This window comes from Parastagonospora nodorum, assembly GCF_000146915.1.
Source record: "Parastagonospora nodorum SN15 chromosome Unknown scaffold_31, whole genome shotgun sequence".
Classification (NCBI taxonomy): domain Eukaryota; kingdom Fungi; phylum Ascomycota; class Dothideomycetes; order Pleosporales; family Phaeosphaeriaceae; genus Parastagonospora; species Parastagonospora nodorum.
The window spans coordinates 115432-131465 of record NW_001884579.1 but is presented as its reverse complement, the minus strand read 5'-3'; the positions used below and the strand labels follow the sequence as shown (position 1 = coordinate 131465).

The following is a 16034-nucleotide window of genomic DNA, read 5'->3' as shown; positions in this document are numbered from 1 at the left end:
GGGAAGGTTGGAGCAATAGGGTCCCGGTGCTCCGATACTACCCACCTTTGGGACCCAGACTGACTTCATAGTAAATCTGTGCATGTGCCTTTGTGTCTGTCGACCTTCTACATTGACGCATCCCGCTTCTTCTTACTTGACAACGCAGACCAGCAGTTCGAGAAGCAAGCAGACATCATGGCGAATAACGGCAATGGCGAGAGGCAAGGAGAGGCGGTCAACACAGACATCATCACGCTCACGCGGTTCTTGACCGAAGAGCAGACGAAGCACAAGGAAGCCACGGGAGACTTCACGTACGCTTAGATCAGAGGGACTGCAAGAAAGAAGTGACTGATGACGAACAGATTACTCTGCCACGCCCTCCAATTCGCATTCAAGAGCATTGCCTACTACATTCGACGAGCAACCCTCATCAACGTACCCCCTCCCGCCCCCCAAGTCCTTTCAAACCCCCAACTGACCCCGCTCCCAGCTCACCGGTCTCCAAGGCACCTCCAACACCACAGGCGACGACCAAAAGAAACTCGACGTAATCGGCGACGAGCTCTTCATCAGCGCCATGCGCTCCTCGGGCCGCGTGCGCCTGCTCGTCTCGGAAGAACAAGAAGAATGCATCCTCTTCGACGAATTCCCCGGCGCGCGCTACGCCGTCGCGTGCGATCCCATCGACGGCAGTTCGAACCTCGATGCCGGTGTGTCTGTTGGCACCATCTTCGCCATCTACAAGCTGCCCGAGGGCGCGCAGGGCACCAAGGAAGAGATGCTCAAGCCGGGCACGGAGATGGTGGCGTCTGGATTCACCATGTATGGCGCTAGTGCGCAGTTGGTTATCACGATGAAGGGCGGCAGTGTGAATGGGTTCACGCTTGATAATGCGTTTGGCGAGTTCATTCTCACGCATCCGGACATGCGCGTGCCCAAGTCGAGGGCAATTTACAGTGTCAATGAGGGGAACAGCATGTATTGGACGGATCCGGTCAAGGATTGGTGCGAGAGCTTGAAGAATCCTGGAGAGGGTGGGAAACCATACTCGGCACGTTATATTGGGTCCATGGTGGCGGACGCGTACCGCACATTACTATATGGAGGCATCTTTGCGTATCCGGCGGATAAGAAGAGTCCCAAGGGTAAGCTGCGTATCCTGTACGAGTGTGCGCCCATGGCTATGGTTTTTGAGAATGGTAAGTCTCCCGATCATCCAAGGGTTAGGAATCCGAGTGTTAGAATGGCATGCTAATTTGTGTGTAGCTGGCGGCCTGGCTGTCAACAGCAAGATGGAGCGCATGTTGGAGGTTGTTCCCGAGCACATTCACGACCGATCGGGCATCTTCATGGGCTCGGAAGGAGAGGTTCAGAAGGTCATTGATTCGCATAAGAAGTACCAAAAATAGGTGGAATAGAACATGATATACCATAGGCTGCGCAACAGAATACGATTAAAGAGCAATTCGCCATGATTCTAAACTACTCCCGATTGATCTCGAGTGCTTCGAATGTTACTATGAAGGACTTCAAGAGCAATGACGTCATAGCACGACGCTCAGCACCATACCACGCTACGACAAGGCAACAGTACGGCTTATCATGTTGAGTCCTCCTTTTAAATTCAATGCAGTTACCTACATCCTATCATCCCAATTCTTCGCACAGAGATGCCAGCTGAAAACGGCCAAATTGTCACCCGTTCCACCTCCGCATCAGACAAGTCGCTATTCAACCGCGACGATGTTCTACAGTGCGACAACGAAACTCTCTACGACCGAACCGTAGTCTTCGCAACTCAACTCGCTATCCTAGGCTACACCGACACGGCGTTACGCCTCGTCGGCAAGCTCAATGTATACGATTGGTACCACCCTTATCGAGCTCGACTCCGGCCTCTTTACATCCTCTGGGACGTGATTGGGCAATGGCCCGAGGGCGAGTTGAAGCGCGTGAGAAGGGATATGGAAGAGGGTAGAGCACGCACCGCGAAAGAGAAGATCGGTGAGGAGACGGGGAAGAGGCGCAGATTAGAGGTCGACGACAGTCCCATCATAGACGCAGATGTTGAGAAGTATGTAGATGAACAGTACCGGAGTTACGCATCTTGTTGGTGGTATCCTGAGCTGCCGTATTTGTGCGGGGAGAAGGTGCCGCCGAGTCCGCATGATGTGAATGTTGAACGCTCGGCGGAGGAGGTAAGAAACAGTATGCGGAAATTGATTGGAGCGGTGCGTGGTGAGGAGGGATATCAGAGGGAAGAAGGGAATGACGCGAATCGAGTGAACCCTTCGACGGCGCTGGTGAGTGCTCTGGAATTGAGGATCAAGCTACGAGAGATGGGCGAGCAGGATGATGATGATGATGACATGCCCAGCGAAGAATATATCTTGAGTATGATTGCGAAAGACTTGAATGGACATGGTCAGATAGAAGCTCTGATGCAATCACGACGAGCATGGCAGTTACTCAAGAATGGAGCACTCCTGAGGTTGCTGAGGCTGAACAAATCGAAAATCGACTGCTTTGCATCGCAGCTCGAGGCTGCTGTGACTGAACGCATGGACAAGGGAAAACAGCCACCTCCCACACGACCAATCAAGGAGATTCTCGAAGCTATCAGCACAAATACCCGCACGCACCCAGACTCCATCGAATTGCACGAAGAAATGGACCAGCCCATTCCTTCCACAATCCTCCACCCCCCAGCCCCCGAGTCTTCCATCTCAGCCACCGAGAAACGTCTCAACACGTCCCTCCCCGCAGACTACAAGTCCTACCTGCTTCTCTCAAACGGGAACGACGCGGCTTTTGGCGGCATCATCAACGAAGCCCCATTGTGGAAGTGCGAAGACATACGCTGGCTGCGCGACGACGAGGACTACTTCTCAGACCTGCACATCGACATTCCCGCAGACATGTCCACAATCGCATACCAAGTGTCTGGCGACACGACCGACTGGCCAACGATGGGGCGGAGCATAGTTATCGGGCAGGAAGATGTGGATACCACGTTCCTCATCACGCCAGACACTGTCGCGCGGGTTAAACAAAAGGTGCGCGAGATTTTGGACAGCAAGGTGAGCGAGGAGGTTAAGATTAGTGTCAGGCGCGCCGTGCAAGATTTTGCGGGGGGTATGGATGTGTGGGAGGGGCTGGAGTGGTGCGTTGTTGCGATGAAGGACGAGACGATGAGGACATATTGTAGCTTCGAGGGGTATTTGAGAGCGGTGGAGGAGGGGGGGAGAGAGTTGGGAAAGGATTGTTGGAATGTGGAGAGTGGGGAGTTCTTTGGGTATGTGTTAGTAGAGTGAGAGATGGCTCGATATGGCGGTAGGAGGGACGATGGGATGGATAGAGTATATGTGAGCAATAAAAGTAAGGTCAGGTTGGAGTTGGGCTGTTGTGCTAAAAGTACAACAACGCAATAAGTCGCTGCGCCTGTCCGGTCGACGAGATGTTCTTACAGAAGACCGCCTTGCTGTTGTAAATTGTAGATCAAGGGTTCTGGGCTGTGAGAAGGCATTGTCAAGAAGAGTCCAGAATAGCACCGAATGACGTCTGATGTGGTGCTCCACATTGGCCTGTGCGCGTGAAGCTCTAAATGTCGGAGCTGCCAGTACCAAGCTCGAGCAACATCAGAAATCATGTCCGCAGTAGCAATTCCACGTGCAGCCGTGCGATTGACCTCGAGAAGCTCTCTTTTTGCCTCTTCAAGACCAATTGGGTCCTCGTATTGCAATATGTAGGCTACAAGTGTTCTTTGTGAGACTGGAAGCTCTGCTCACACCACTTCTCCAGCACACTCCGCCGCACCCCACCACCGCAATGCCTCTCCCACGCCACGCGATGCTTCTCCATAAGCTCCACCCTCCACAAGAAAGCCGGCAAAGCCAACAAATCCCACGCGCAAACCGACTCCTCCCCGCCCGTCACCAACCCCGGCCAACCCACAGCCACCGACGAAGCCTACGACGTCTCCAACCTCGAAGCGCAGATCCTCAAAGCGATTGAGAAACTCACACATGAGCTGAGCCAACTACGTGGCGGCGGCAAGCTCAATCCCGAAGTCGTCGAGAGCCTGAAAGTCCAGCTGGGCACGGCGGGACATGGCAAGGAGACGGTGAAGCTGGGCGATATCGCGCAGGTTGTACCCAGGGGACGCATGATTAATGTTGTTTGTGGGGAGGAAGACGTACGCCAATCCTCTTCCCTATCTGAAGGCAGTTACTGACTATCCCCCAGCACATCAAGCCCATAACCACCGCCATCGCCTCCTCCCCTCACTCCCTCACGCCCCTCGCGCCCGACGCTTCCAACCCGCTGACAATCCAAGTCCCGCTGCCCCCGCCGACAGGCGAGTCGCGCCAGGCGGCAGTCGACGCGGCGGTCAAGGCGGCGGAGAAGGCGGATAAGATGATTCAGGTCGCGCGCCAGGATCACAACAAGCGGCTGAGGAAGTTCGAGGTGAATCGCGATGTGCTCCCGGATGATTTGCAGAAGGCGAAGAAGAGGATGGAGGAGGTGGTGAAGAAGGGGCACACGGAGATTAAGAGGATTAGTGAGGGGGCGAAGAAGGTGTTGCAAGATCAGTAGAAAATGCACTATCCATGTCCAATTTCATGTTGTATTGCACACCATGTGAGACGGTTACGATACTGGGCGGTTTGGTATCAAAGAGTGAAGGCTGAGCAGATGTTTTGGGCATGATTGCGTTGAACTTGATTGGCGCTGCAGTTTGACTTTTCGACCATGAGTCTATTTGCCGTCCGTTTGCAAGACAATAATACACTAGTGTGAATGCTTATACGGAGTCGAACATCGAACGTGACACCGAGTTGCAGTGATCGGTGAATGTCACCAGAAGGACTAAATTGAGGGCAACCTTTCTCACACTGGGCTCCAGAAACACACCAGGCAACATCAGCAACCTTCTCATGAGGTCTGAAACTGCCCTCTAAATCGCTATGCCTCTTCCGCATCGGAGGTCCTGTTGGACGGTCCGCAAGCGGCATAGCGCGCCCCAGCTTTCGAATGTGGGGAACCCCGACGTTTTGATCGCCTGAACGTCCTCCGCAGTCCGTCCCTCGAAGTGCAACAAGATGTAACCGTCCCATCGGGTGCGCCTTTGCGCAGTCACGGCTTACATCATATCTCGGCAGGGCGTCTTTGTCCTGCTTCCCCAGCCTTTCACCGGGGGTCGCCAAGTGCTGACCAGCGACATCTCACCGCTGCCACCGCAATACGCGACGGCGAAACAATCAAAGGCCCGTTACTCTGCGTTGCCGGAGAGGGGCGTCTTCCGGTGTGTAGCCAACGTTCCTCAGGCAAGCCGTCTTCTCGTCACTAGCCCACGCCACGCCGTCGATCACCAACTGTCAACGCCGCATGCGCTGGATGCCATTTGCTCGTTTGCGCAGTCGACGTGGCGCACATGATCGATACAGTGGACAACAGCGTGGCGGCTCTTATCAAATGAGTGTAAGCATTCCGACTTCCCGCAGCACTTGTATGTGGTCTAGCGGTCTTGTTGGTAGCTAGGCGATAGGGCAAATGCGATCTTCACTGCGGTCAGCATTTCCGTATGACAGCCTCGCTTTGCCCCGACCGACCGCCTTTCCGCGGGGGGCTTGGTTCGCCGTCTAAAGCTAGGTAGGGATGTCCTCCGTGTTGTGGCTGTTGCAGCGGGCGAGATATGTAAGCCCTGGATACCCCAGGATATTGCACTCCGTTTCGACGTTCATGTTGGGTCCGCGACACTGTTGTGGTACATGCACGCGAGTGTCTTGAAATTGCGAAAACAGTACAGACACACTACTGAAAACATCACAACTCGATTTTGACGCCACGCACGTCAGAGTATGGAGCCATGGCTCCCTTCAACGACATGACTAGACTCATTCTTGAGAAGCGCTTACCGGAACCTGCAACGACACGGACTTCGCCGCCTACGAGAGCCAGTTTGAGTACGGAAGGAGGGTTTCTGGAAGCTTGGGCGCAAGGCTATAATGTTGGGAGCCTCGTCATTCTGATCTTGATAGTGTTTTGCAACTATCGACCGGGCATATGGCTTCATAAGCTCATTCTTCTTGAAGTACATGAAGCAGATCTACAATCACCTTCATACACTAACAACGCACAGCTTGTTCTCGCTATCGGACACGGAACGTTCATCTTTGTAAGGGACCCAGCGTATGGATGGTATCTTTCGGCAACCGCAACTCTTCTCTTCATATCATACGTCCTTCACAACGTTGTATCCTGGTTGAAGATCAGGCCGTTCCTCCCTCGATGGGGGTCTCGCTTCTTCATCATCTCGCTCATCTGCGTCCAGCCCTTCTGGATCGCCGAAGCCTGGTCGAACTTCGCATACTTCAACAACCTAGGCTCCGACGCAAACATTCGCACCCGTCCATGGGAAGCACTCCTCCGCGACCCCTGGTGGATCTTCACAACATGGAAGCTCGTCAACTCCATCAAGAAGACCTATGGCTTCAAACTCTGGGCCCTGATGCGCATCAACACGCGCTTCGGCATCATGTTGCTCTGCATGCTCCTCTCCATCGCCTTCCTCCTCACCGACGTCGTCGTCAGCGCCGCCAAACTCACCGCCAGCAGCGGCATAAACCCGTACTGGCGCTTCGCCCTCGTTTTCAAATGCGCCTCCGACACCATCTTCCTCGACGACTTCAAATCTGTGCTCGACGACATCGTCGCGCGCAAATTCAGCTCCGCGGGCAACGGCGTGCACCGCTCCTCCATCGGCCGCTCCCCGCATAGAGGAAGCGTCAGCCGCAAACGCTCACATTCTGACGTCCGCGGCGACGAATTCATCGAGTGCGTGGCGCTGGAGGATCCGTTTCAACGGCCGGTGCATACTAGTATTTCATCGTCACAGGCTTCGCCGCCGAAAGGAAAGTTTCTCTTCCCGTTCAACAAGGAGAAGAGGACGTCGGTGCCGAAAATACATGTCCAGCATGAGACGACGGTTGGTTCTGAACAGGCGCGCAAGCCGAGTCATGAGAGTTGGGGGAGTGGGAGTACGGCGATTACGAGGCCGGCGCATGCGGTCTATGGGGGTGAGAATAGCAGGGCGAAGGATAGTGATGCGAGTCTTTTCAATGGGCGGATGGTGTGAGTTGAAGCGACATGATGCAGTGAATGACATCAAGAATACAGTTCGGCTGGCCAGAGGCTTCTTGCTCGGAGTCGCAGCAGCCACAGAGCTGGGTTGCGAATCTGATACAGCATATGTACAGAGCCTGGCACCAGCACAATCTGCTCATCGCAGAGCACAAAAAGTCCTCCACCACAGGCAGGCACCGAACCCACAACGTATGTGGCATCACGATACAGCGCCAACACGAGTTTGGTACCCGCCGAACGAGAAACAGATTTTGTGAGTAGATGAGCCATCGGACGCACAAGATATGGTCCGACGTCAAAATTGCATTAGACGCCGGGTTTTCGTCTCGTGGCATAGAGCACGACTCACTTGCACTCTGATGCACACGTTACTGTGCCTCCTTGGCGCGTTAGCCGCGGACGAAGTCTCCTTTCGGAACAATCGAGTTGAAAATCGCGCTTCTTCTGGGCTCGACTACCGGTACTTGACCGCCTTTGCTCAGATGTGGTATCATGCGATGCTGGTACCAAGTGTCTGGTAAATGGACGACGCTGGGACCTGAGAATAGTGCATCGTCACTACAACTCTATCCGACGTCCTTCACTCCTCTCAACTTTTCACCGCAGCCTGCGTATACTGGGCCTTCAAGATGCGTATTCAGATCTTCCATTTCACTTTTACTACCGCAGTCGTAGCTCAATCCATTACTCCCATACAAGCATCCAGCGGAACGACTACAACTGCATCCACGGCCAGACCGGCGACTTCAATCACAATCTACACACCAGCGACAACGGCCGATTCATGGCAATGCGCAACCAAGAACGTCTCCGACTATCTGAAGCCACCCATGCCAACTGGCCAGCTTCTCAACACTTACTACGAGCATTCCGACAAAAAATCTATGAAGAGTGCGAAGATAAGCCATCGATTGCGTGTCCTTCGGTCGCGAAGGAAAGCTGGTGCGCACTCTCGACGGCCGTGCCTAGCTCGGATGTAGCAGAGTTCCGCTCGTATACCAGCGTCGCTTCATCCTGGTGGGCAGCGCATAGCTCTGCGTTTGCGGATTTGAAGGAGGAATGTCCCGATACGTGGGAGAGTGCGAAGATGGATGTTCCCAGCGGTGAGGTCTGGCTTGATGCGACGGAGGCTTTTGCGGACTGTGAGGGTGAAGGAAAAGCTGAGTCGGGAAAGGATGCGAAGGAGGAAGTCAAGTCTGAGGTTTCTGTGCCGGCTTCCGCGTCGACTTCTGCATCGGTCACGGATAGTGCTTCTCCAAAAGCTAAGATTGATATTGGTAGTAAGGGACTTGTAGTCGCCGTGTTGATGTTTTGGATGGGGAGAAAGGAATGGGTACTTGGACAGTTCAGAAGATGAAAAACTACACATTTAATTAAAACATGCACAAAGCTTAATTTCCAGCGTCGAGTCCTCCAGACGATTTTTTTATTCTAGCTTCAATCTAATCAATCATACTCAAATCATCCCAAATGCCTACCTGGTGTTAGGTTCGTTGACTGACCGTACTGCCTGAACAGACTACAAGCTGGAGACGAGCATCCGGATAACCTTCTCGTCTCATCCGAAGGCATGGAGGAAGAATTCGACGGCAGGATTCCGCCACACTGTGTTGGCCTCGTTCATGGCGGGTATTTCATGGGCAACGAAGACCCAGACGTTATCTTGCTGGACACGAAGTGTGGAGTCGCCTATTACATGAATTGCCCAGCACGAGTCAGGGAGACTGCGGTGCCGAAGGATGGGTATTTCATGTATCCGCTCGAGGGCGATGCGCTTGCAGCGACTGAGGCTGGGGATGAAGAGGGAGACGGAGCCAGTGGCAAAGAAGAAGACGACGATGGCAATGCTGGTGATGTTGAAAGCGAAAACGAAGACAGCGACGACGATGAAGAGGGTTCAGAAGAAGACGAAATCCAATGGGGTCCATGCTGGCCCGTCCGCTACTTTTTCGAGATGCTCAAGAACCAATATCGCCAACTGAACTTCATCCTCATGAACGCACATGACGTTATCGACGTCTAGACTGAACCAGAGCAGCTCGAGATTCCTATTCCAGAAGATTTCATGGCGTCTTTGCGATCCATTTATCGCAAACATGGCTGGCCTGATATGAGCAAGTATCGCAAGGAAAATTGTCTTGCTGAGGTGAGGAGGGAACTAGGCGATAGGTATCCTGAGCATAAAAGATACTTGTTTCGCTCTGGGACATAGGAGATACGCTGCCTCTCGCGTCCGCCCTACTTATTATCCAGATAGAATCATACTAGATGTTGGAATCAATCGACTGCAAGTGCCCATCTCACCACAGTTCAACATCTGGCCAAAAAGAAATTCAAAAAGAGAACGCAGCGTCTCAGACCTTGGAGCGACCCACCCCCCAAGCTGGAAGTAGTGAGTCCTGGGGTGCAGCTTCATTGCTGCCTATTCTTCTCACAGGTGACACATCCAAAAGTCTTTCACTTGATTCCATTGTGCTTGGTGTCACGTCATGCCGCCTTGTCGCAGTCTGGAGGTGTGATCACTGTCACGCTGCCAAGGAAATAAGAGCATATCCTGAACATCTTCCAGGGTCAGAGCGATGGAGCTGAGCAACGGCATCAGCATCGTTCACTTAATAACGGTCCATGTCAGACTTTTAAAAAAATATTCAAATACCTCGAAACCCTCAATAAAAGGCAGCACTAAGCTAAAGTCTAGGTATCTTTTTCGCATGCATGAAGCCTTTCACATCTTACAACCAATCCGACCCAGTAACATGCTCCATAGAAATATCGCCGTCGAAAGAGAAAATCCCAAACGCCCTTCTTCTACAGCTTTTGAGTGGAGCATGGCACCTAGCCACCGCCCTCGGCGATCGCCTTCAACAATCCGCCCATGTAGTTCCTGAGAGTGAGATTGTGGCTGGCTACGAACGCTAGTTGCTCCTTCACGGGAGCGAAGACCCGGGGAACCCATCCGGTGCTCTTAGCTTCTTCCTCTTCCCGCTCTTCGTTCGCCCTGGCTTGCTCGTGCGCCGCATCACTGAGTCGGGGCTTCTTGCCGCCGGCGGTTCTTCGTTGGTCTGGGCTGCTTTCGCTGAAGGTGCGCTTGTGGTTTGGTGATTGTGGGTCGATCTCGATAACAGATGATGGAGGTGGGATTTTGTTGAGTTGACGGGCTAGATTTCGAAGGACAAGGACGGACGACAGGGGTAAACCGGCGGCGTCGTTGGCTTCGTCAGTGGCGGTATTGTAGTATCGGAAGTTGGGCGCTGGTTGATGTGGAGGCTGTTGTCGCTCACTCCTGCCCCGATCTGGATTCCTCTCAGAGCCATTGTGACGTCCACCTAGGCCCAGGCTACTCAAACCGACGGGCTGGCCGAACTGTGGCTGGAAATTATCGTGTCTGACTTGGGCCGAGCTAGTCAGTGGTCGCGATTCCGATGGGGTGCGATTGTGCTTTGCGTGTATGGCTTGCTTTATGCTTGTATCTGGCAAATGCGTCTTGATATGCTGGCCAGCTTCGAACGCGGATTCGGTGCCGTCAGGCTGAAAGCGCGTGCAGCCTCCCCAATGGCAAGAGTACTTTGGCGGCTCCGCAGCTGTCATGATGTTGTCGCTCTCCATATCGATGTCTGGCTTTGGTTCGAGCAGCCACTGACCGGTTTCCTGGTCACGTGGAACCTTGAGATGGGCACTAACAACGTGCTCCCACATCGCTCTTGCGCCTGAGGCAAATTCGCCGCATTCGATTTTCGGGGTGGAGTGCTTCGTGTCTGCGAGGCCATTCAGGAGCGAGGGAGGGTGCCAGCAGCAGCGCATGTATGGCTTCTTCGTATGCGGGTCTACAGGCACTGATCGTGGTCGAATGCCTCTGATGGTGTACTTCGGCTGGCCGCCGACTGTCAGCACTTGAGCAGATGCGCCAGTGAATGTTGTAGAAACGTTGGTGATGAAGTCTTTCGCGGGCATGAGAGCCCGATGTGTCGCAGTGTTACTGCTGACAGCCTCGGAAAAGGCTGCATTGTAAGCCGACCACAGCTGTATTTGGGTGATCTCGCCAGTTAGGTCTTCCTCGAAGCATGTCTTGAGCCACTGCGAACTGCGTTCTGGCTCCTCCAGTGATACCAGATGCTCGATAATGGCTGAAGATAGCTTTGGCGCACTATCTGACGACGGCACAGACTTGGACGGCTTTGATGCGCTCCGGCGCTCCTCGTAGGCAATTGCACCGTACTGAAGCATGCGAACGAGCTGGTTGACCACGCTCTCAATATCGACCTCATGAGCTAGAGTTTCTACGTTATCCGAGAAGCCGGTGAAAAGATACAAGAAGTCCAGGCAAGCTATGCGCAGGTCTTCATCCTCCACTAACAGCCAGTCGCAAATTGACTGCAAGGTCTTCACTGGAACGTCCGAGAGCTTATTCGTGGAGTCGAGGTTCATGGCTATGCGCGCCAATGCGCGCAATGACGTTATGATTCTGCCGCGGTCGTCAGAGTTCACTTGTGCCAGCAACGAGCGATACAGAGGATCTTGTGCGCCCAGCTCCCAGTATTTGGTCAGTTGTTCTGAGATTTCAAGCGCATAGTGTTGCAGCTCGACAATCGTTGGGTGCTTTGGCAGAGTAAGAATGATGACCAGCATATCCCGTATTGAGGGAATCATGGAAGCAAACAGGGCGTTCTCTTTGAGCATCACCATGTTGCGGAGGATCAAGGCCGCCTCATTGATCATGTTCAGAGCCTTCGCCGTCTCTTCCGGGAGCAGCTCATCATGCACATCGAGCGTCTGGAGTGACTGAATACGCTTCAGCAGGTCGCTGGTGCCAGAAAGGCCATTGAGGACCTCGGGCTTGTCGAACTCGTCTTCGGAGTACGAAATGTCCCATGCCACATCGTAGAACAATGAGCCAACGTCGATGACCTTCCCGATGAGCGCTTCAGCAAGCCCAGGGAACTGGTCAAAGCGGTACTTGTCGCCTCGCTCGTGGGAGATCTTGACCAGGTGGTGAAGCGCATAGGCCTCCTCCTCTGGCTGCTTCGACCGCAGTGCGTGCAGGGCGCGGATGTAGATGTTGGGACCAGGAAAGCCTGTGCCGGGCAGCATCATGCCCTTGGGTGGTACGGGCCTGTTCCGTCTGTTGAGAATGTACTTCTTGCGCGATTGCACGTAACTGTCGAGCTGGTTCGAGGGGGTCACGACCTGCTTCATCGTGGCCGGGAGTGCCGAGCGCGGCTCATAATTCGCAATGGTTGTGGCCGCTGCGCTGGTACCATAGCCGTTGACCTGAGGTGAGCTGTGGCCGGCGGATTGGCGCGTCTGGCGGGTCGAGACTTCGGGCTGGAAGAGCACGCGCTGGGGAGGCGCATGACGAAGTGCTAGGGCATCGTGTTAGCAAGGGTGATGGCTGATAGCAGACAGCACATTGTATGGCGTACATCTCGTTGAGCGCCCAAGGCTACCGGGCTCGTCGACGTCCATCTTGTCGTCTCTTGGCGTCCTCTTGACGTCGCCTTCTTCGTCCTCGTCCTCGGAGTCTTCCTCGCCGTTGCGCAGGCGCTCTGCTTCGCGACTGCCCTGTGGGAAGAAGTTCTCGACGGTCCGGTTGAGCAGGTCGCCGCCCTTTGCAGACACGTCCTCGAGGATCTCTTTGGGCGGCGGTTCGCGATTGTGGACTGTGGATATCTCGTATGCCCTGCAGCAGGATCAGTACACGCTGCAACTCAACAGTGTTGCGCAACACATACGCCAGATTCCGGTAGTAGATTGACTTGATCAGGAATGCTTGTGTGGTGAGACTGGGGCCGTTGGGCAGGAATTCAGCCGCGATCCTTCTCCAGGCGAGCTTGTTGTTCTTGGTGTCGGAGACCTTGTCGTATCCGCCCTCTTCGTTGACGCGCTTCCACAGGCGCAAGAGGTCGATGTTCTTGTTGCCGACCCTGGGTTCGCGCTCCAGGACAGTGCTGCCTTTGCGTCAGCATGCGCACTCGGACAAGGCACGCCGATGCACAACTTACCCGCGCTTCTCGTGGTACTTCTCCAATGTCTCCAGAAGTTCCTCGTGTTCTTGGGCGTGTTCGGCGGAATCCCATGGTTTGTTTGGTGCCATGTTTGCTATGTCGCGTTTACCCGAGGCTTGTGCGATGTTTGGCGCGAGACATGCACGGAACGGGTGGGGTGCCTGGCGCAATGGGCGATTGTCTTTTTCGTGAATGCGCGGCGCGCTTCGGTCGCGATGATGGATGAACACCAGAATGCAACGCTCCCGGTCCTAACTTCGCGCGCCGATGTGGGTCCGAGCGCATCGTCACGTGAGCTCTCCGGTCGCGACTTCCCTCCCAAGTCTGGCGGACCATCTCTCTTCCACCTCACCTCCACTCAGTCTCACGACCACCGTGAGCGCCGTGAGAGCCATCGTTCATCGTCCATCGTCCCTCAGCTCGAGTGGAGCTATTGATCGTACGCACTAACACCACCACTTGCTAACCAAAATGATTACGCTGCCTCTGGCAAAGATATCTGAAGCCCGAGATGCGGAGCCGAGTGAGACCAAATTTAGCTGGACTCACCAGACGCAGGATCTTGTTGTGGTCTTTGACAACTATGGTCACGGAAGCTCAGCCCAGCTGCTCAAGGTCGTGCAAGGCACACATGTCAGAGTAAGAGCCTCAGCCGGTCCATCCTTGTAGCACCGGAGCCAGGGACCGGAGCTTTCAATATGTAGCTAACACAGTCCCTCTTCAGCACTTGATCGAGATTGAGCGTCTCGTCAATCAAGGTAACGATTTAGAAAGAACGTTGCGAGAGCACGGTGCGGAGGTCAAGCGTGACAAGCTGCCAATTTCGGCGCTTGTCCGATGTCCTCTCCTGGCACTTAGCTGGCATTTGCCTGACAAGAAGGTTGGCAACATTCTCAGACATCGATATCGGCGCTCACGACTGTACAGATACGCAGACTTCAGCTCAAATTCAAGCACGACAGCGACTATGACACGGCCTACAAGCACCTCCTTCAACTTGGCCTGCACATGGATACGACCAATGCAGGCCAGTCGCGCTCATCATCAAACAAAAAGTCTTCCGCCGCATCCACTCCATCCAAGCCTCCCCATGGACCCGTAGAGCAGACTGCAGTGCTTTCTTGTCCTCCGTCTAGGCTAACTGACATCTCCAATCGACCGTACACTGCGCTCACTGCACCTACATCGATTGAATCGCATTTGCAAGAAGCTGCTCACAATCGGCCATCATCTGCTTATACCGGTCATGCTGGTAATGCTCTTAACACAAGCATGTCGTTCTCGGGACCTCTCCAGCCTCCAGAGTACTTTGCAAGGCCAGCATCACTAACTTCGAGTGCCCTCGACCAATCAAGTGCGATGTATTCTTCGCGCGATCGCCCATCAACAGGTGCTGATGCTGAGCACAACACGTCCAACGATCGCCCGGGGACTGGCATGCTCTTTGGTCGCCCTGATCCTGCTGAAGCAGTCTTACCGCCTCGACGTGAATTGCCCTTTCCACGATCAGCGGGAAGCGATGGTTCTCACCCTTCGAGCCGACCCTCGACCATGATGGGCCCACCTCCCCTACCAGCTAGGGTCACTAGTCTACGACCTGCCTCTGCCCGTGCTGCCACCCAGGAAATAGAGCTGCCGCCGCTTCCGAGACCTACCATTGTGGACAGTATTCAACAGCAGCCTTCCTGGATGGAACGACCACCTCGTACCCCGAACCAAGATCACAACACTCCTCCGAGCGCTCAGCCAGTACCTATATATGAGGACCAACAAAACCGAGTATCGAGCTCGAGTTCTAACTTTTCGCCGTTGTCCTACAAGAGGGCTTCGTCGTCGTCTATCATGCCATCAACTCGACCATTAAGCAGCTTAGGCAGCGTGGCCCAAAACAGGCGTCGCACAGAGTCTCAGAGCCCGCTGTCAACCCCGCCGGCTTCTGACACGCGGCATCCAGTCGACACAGAGGTCCAGAAGATTGGTATGCATGAGACCGAGTCCGATGATAGTCTCGCGGCTTATGCCATGCAATCTGAAGAAAGTCGCCGAGCGGCGTTGAATGAGTTCATCTTCCGCAATCTGGAGGATGACAACTTCGTCACTCTTCTCGAAGACATGGAGACATGCTGGGCTCGATCCGGCTTGGGTATGAGATGAGTAGCAGAGGCAGCTGGTGTATAGGGAGGGCCGTATAACTTCAAGGCTTTTTTAGCTCTTTGCCATATGCTAATAATCCATCGAATCTATTCAGGCTGCTTATAAGATAATGGGCGTTCTCCAATACATTGAAACAGCGCGCACAAATAATTGCAGCACCTGGTGCAAGCAGCAAAGAATGACTCGTTCTAATTATGTCACAGGGTCTGTAAGATTGTCAAGACGATGCTTATGGTCTTGGGTTGGGCCACTATTACCCGAAACTTCCTCTTCCGGCAGGTTTGCAATCAAACCATCGAACGCAGTTGCCCTTCGGTGCCCCTTTGCTGCACCTTAATCCACGGACCTTCTCTATCAGGTGGGATTGGTTCTTACTGTCGATCGCAGCCTGCCCCAACGCGCAACGTCAGAACGTCAGCGCCTCCACCTGCTGCTCGTTGATTGCAGCGCTAAACAGCACCCCTCATAGTTCAACCAACTGCTGCGCACTACTGTCCCTTTAGCAGTTTGCTCAAGCTGTCGGTCTGACCATACGTGTGCAAGTGTTTCGGAAAACTCCCTCGTGACGTCGTTCGCGTGGCTGCGAAGCTTATCGAGCTGTCAGTCATCGATCGTCCCGGGTCCCGTGCGCCTTTACAACCCACCTTTTGACACCGCTCATCCTTGGGGCGCTTTGTCGATGCCTATCATGGTACCTATTTCCTAGAACACCTCTCCCTTCTCTCCTCTTTATTCTTTTCCTACTCA

General features: G+C 54.0%; 5 protein-coding genes across 5 annotated transcripts; 4 read left to right on the top strand and 1 right to left on the bottom strand.

Annotated features, from left to right (window-relative positions):
- The first annotated feature begins 159 nt into the window (after window positions 1–159).
- SNOG_14342 (hypothetical protein) lies at window positions 160–1463 on the top strand. Its single transcript, XM_001804481.1, has 4 exons — window positions 160–296; window positions 348–420; window positions 476–1184; window positions 1252–1463. The coding sequence occupies exons 1-4, from the start codon at window positions 178–180 to the stop codon at window positions 1392–1394; spliced, it is 1044 nt and encodes a 347-aa protein (XP_001804533.1). The 5' UTR covers window positions 160–177; the 3' UTR covers window positions 1395–1463.
- Window positions 1464–1655: 192 nt separating this feature from the next.
- Window positions 1656–4603, top strand: SNOG_14341 (hypothetical protein; the record flags this gene model as incomplete). The annotated part of the gene is made up of 4 exons (XM_001804480.1): window positions 1656–3280; window positions 3661–3750; window positions 3787–4180; window positions 4231–4603. The coding sequence occupies 4 exons, from the start codon at window positions 1656–1658 to the stop codon at window positions 4579–4581; spliced, it is 2460 nt and encodes an 819-aa protein (XP_001804532.1). The 3' UTR covers window positions 4582–4603.
- A 1251-nt stretch (window positions 4604–5854) lies between these two features.
- Window positions 5855–9154, top strand: SNOG_14339 (hypothetical protein; the record flags this gene model as incomplete). Its single annotated transcript, XM_001804479.1, has 5 exons — window positions 5855–6856; window positions 6884–7117; window positions 7165–7320; window positions 7838–8439; window positions 8650–9154. The coding sequence occupies 5 exons, from the start codon at window positions 5855–5857 to the stop codon at window positions 9152–9154; spliced, it is 2499 nt and encodes an 832-aa protein (XP_001804531.1).
- Window positions 9155–9966: 812 nt separating this feature from the next.
- Window positions 9967–13222, bottom strand: SNOG_14338 (hypothetical protein; the record flags this gene model as incomplete). Its single annotated transcript, XM_001804478.1, has 4 exons — window positions 9967–12491; window positions 12552–12808; window positions 12861–13076; window positions 13131–13222. 4 exons carry the CDS (start codon window positions 13220–13222, stop codon window positions 9967–9969), a joined length of 3090 nt encoding a protein of 1029 aa, XP_001804530.1.
- A 382-nt stretch (window positions 13223–13604) lies between these two features.
- SNOG_14337 (hypothetical protein) lies at window positions 13605–15287 on the top strand (the record flags this gene model as incomplete). Its single annotated transcript, XM_001804477.1, has 4 exons — window positions 13605–13772; window positions 13858–14013; window positions 14061–14619; window positions 15088–15287. The coding sequence occupies 4 exons, from the start codon at window positions 13605–13607 to the stop codon at window positions 15285–15287; spliced, it is 1083 nt and encodes a 360-aa protein (XP_001804529.1).
- Between the last annotated feature and the right edge of the window lie 747 nt (window positions 15288–16034).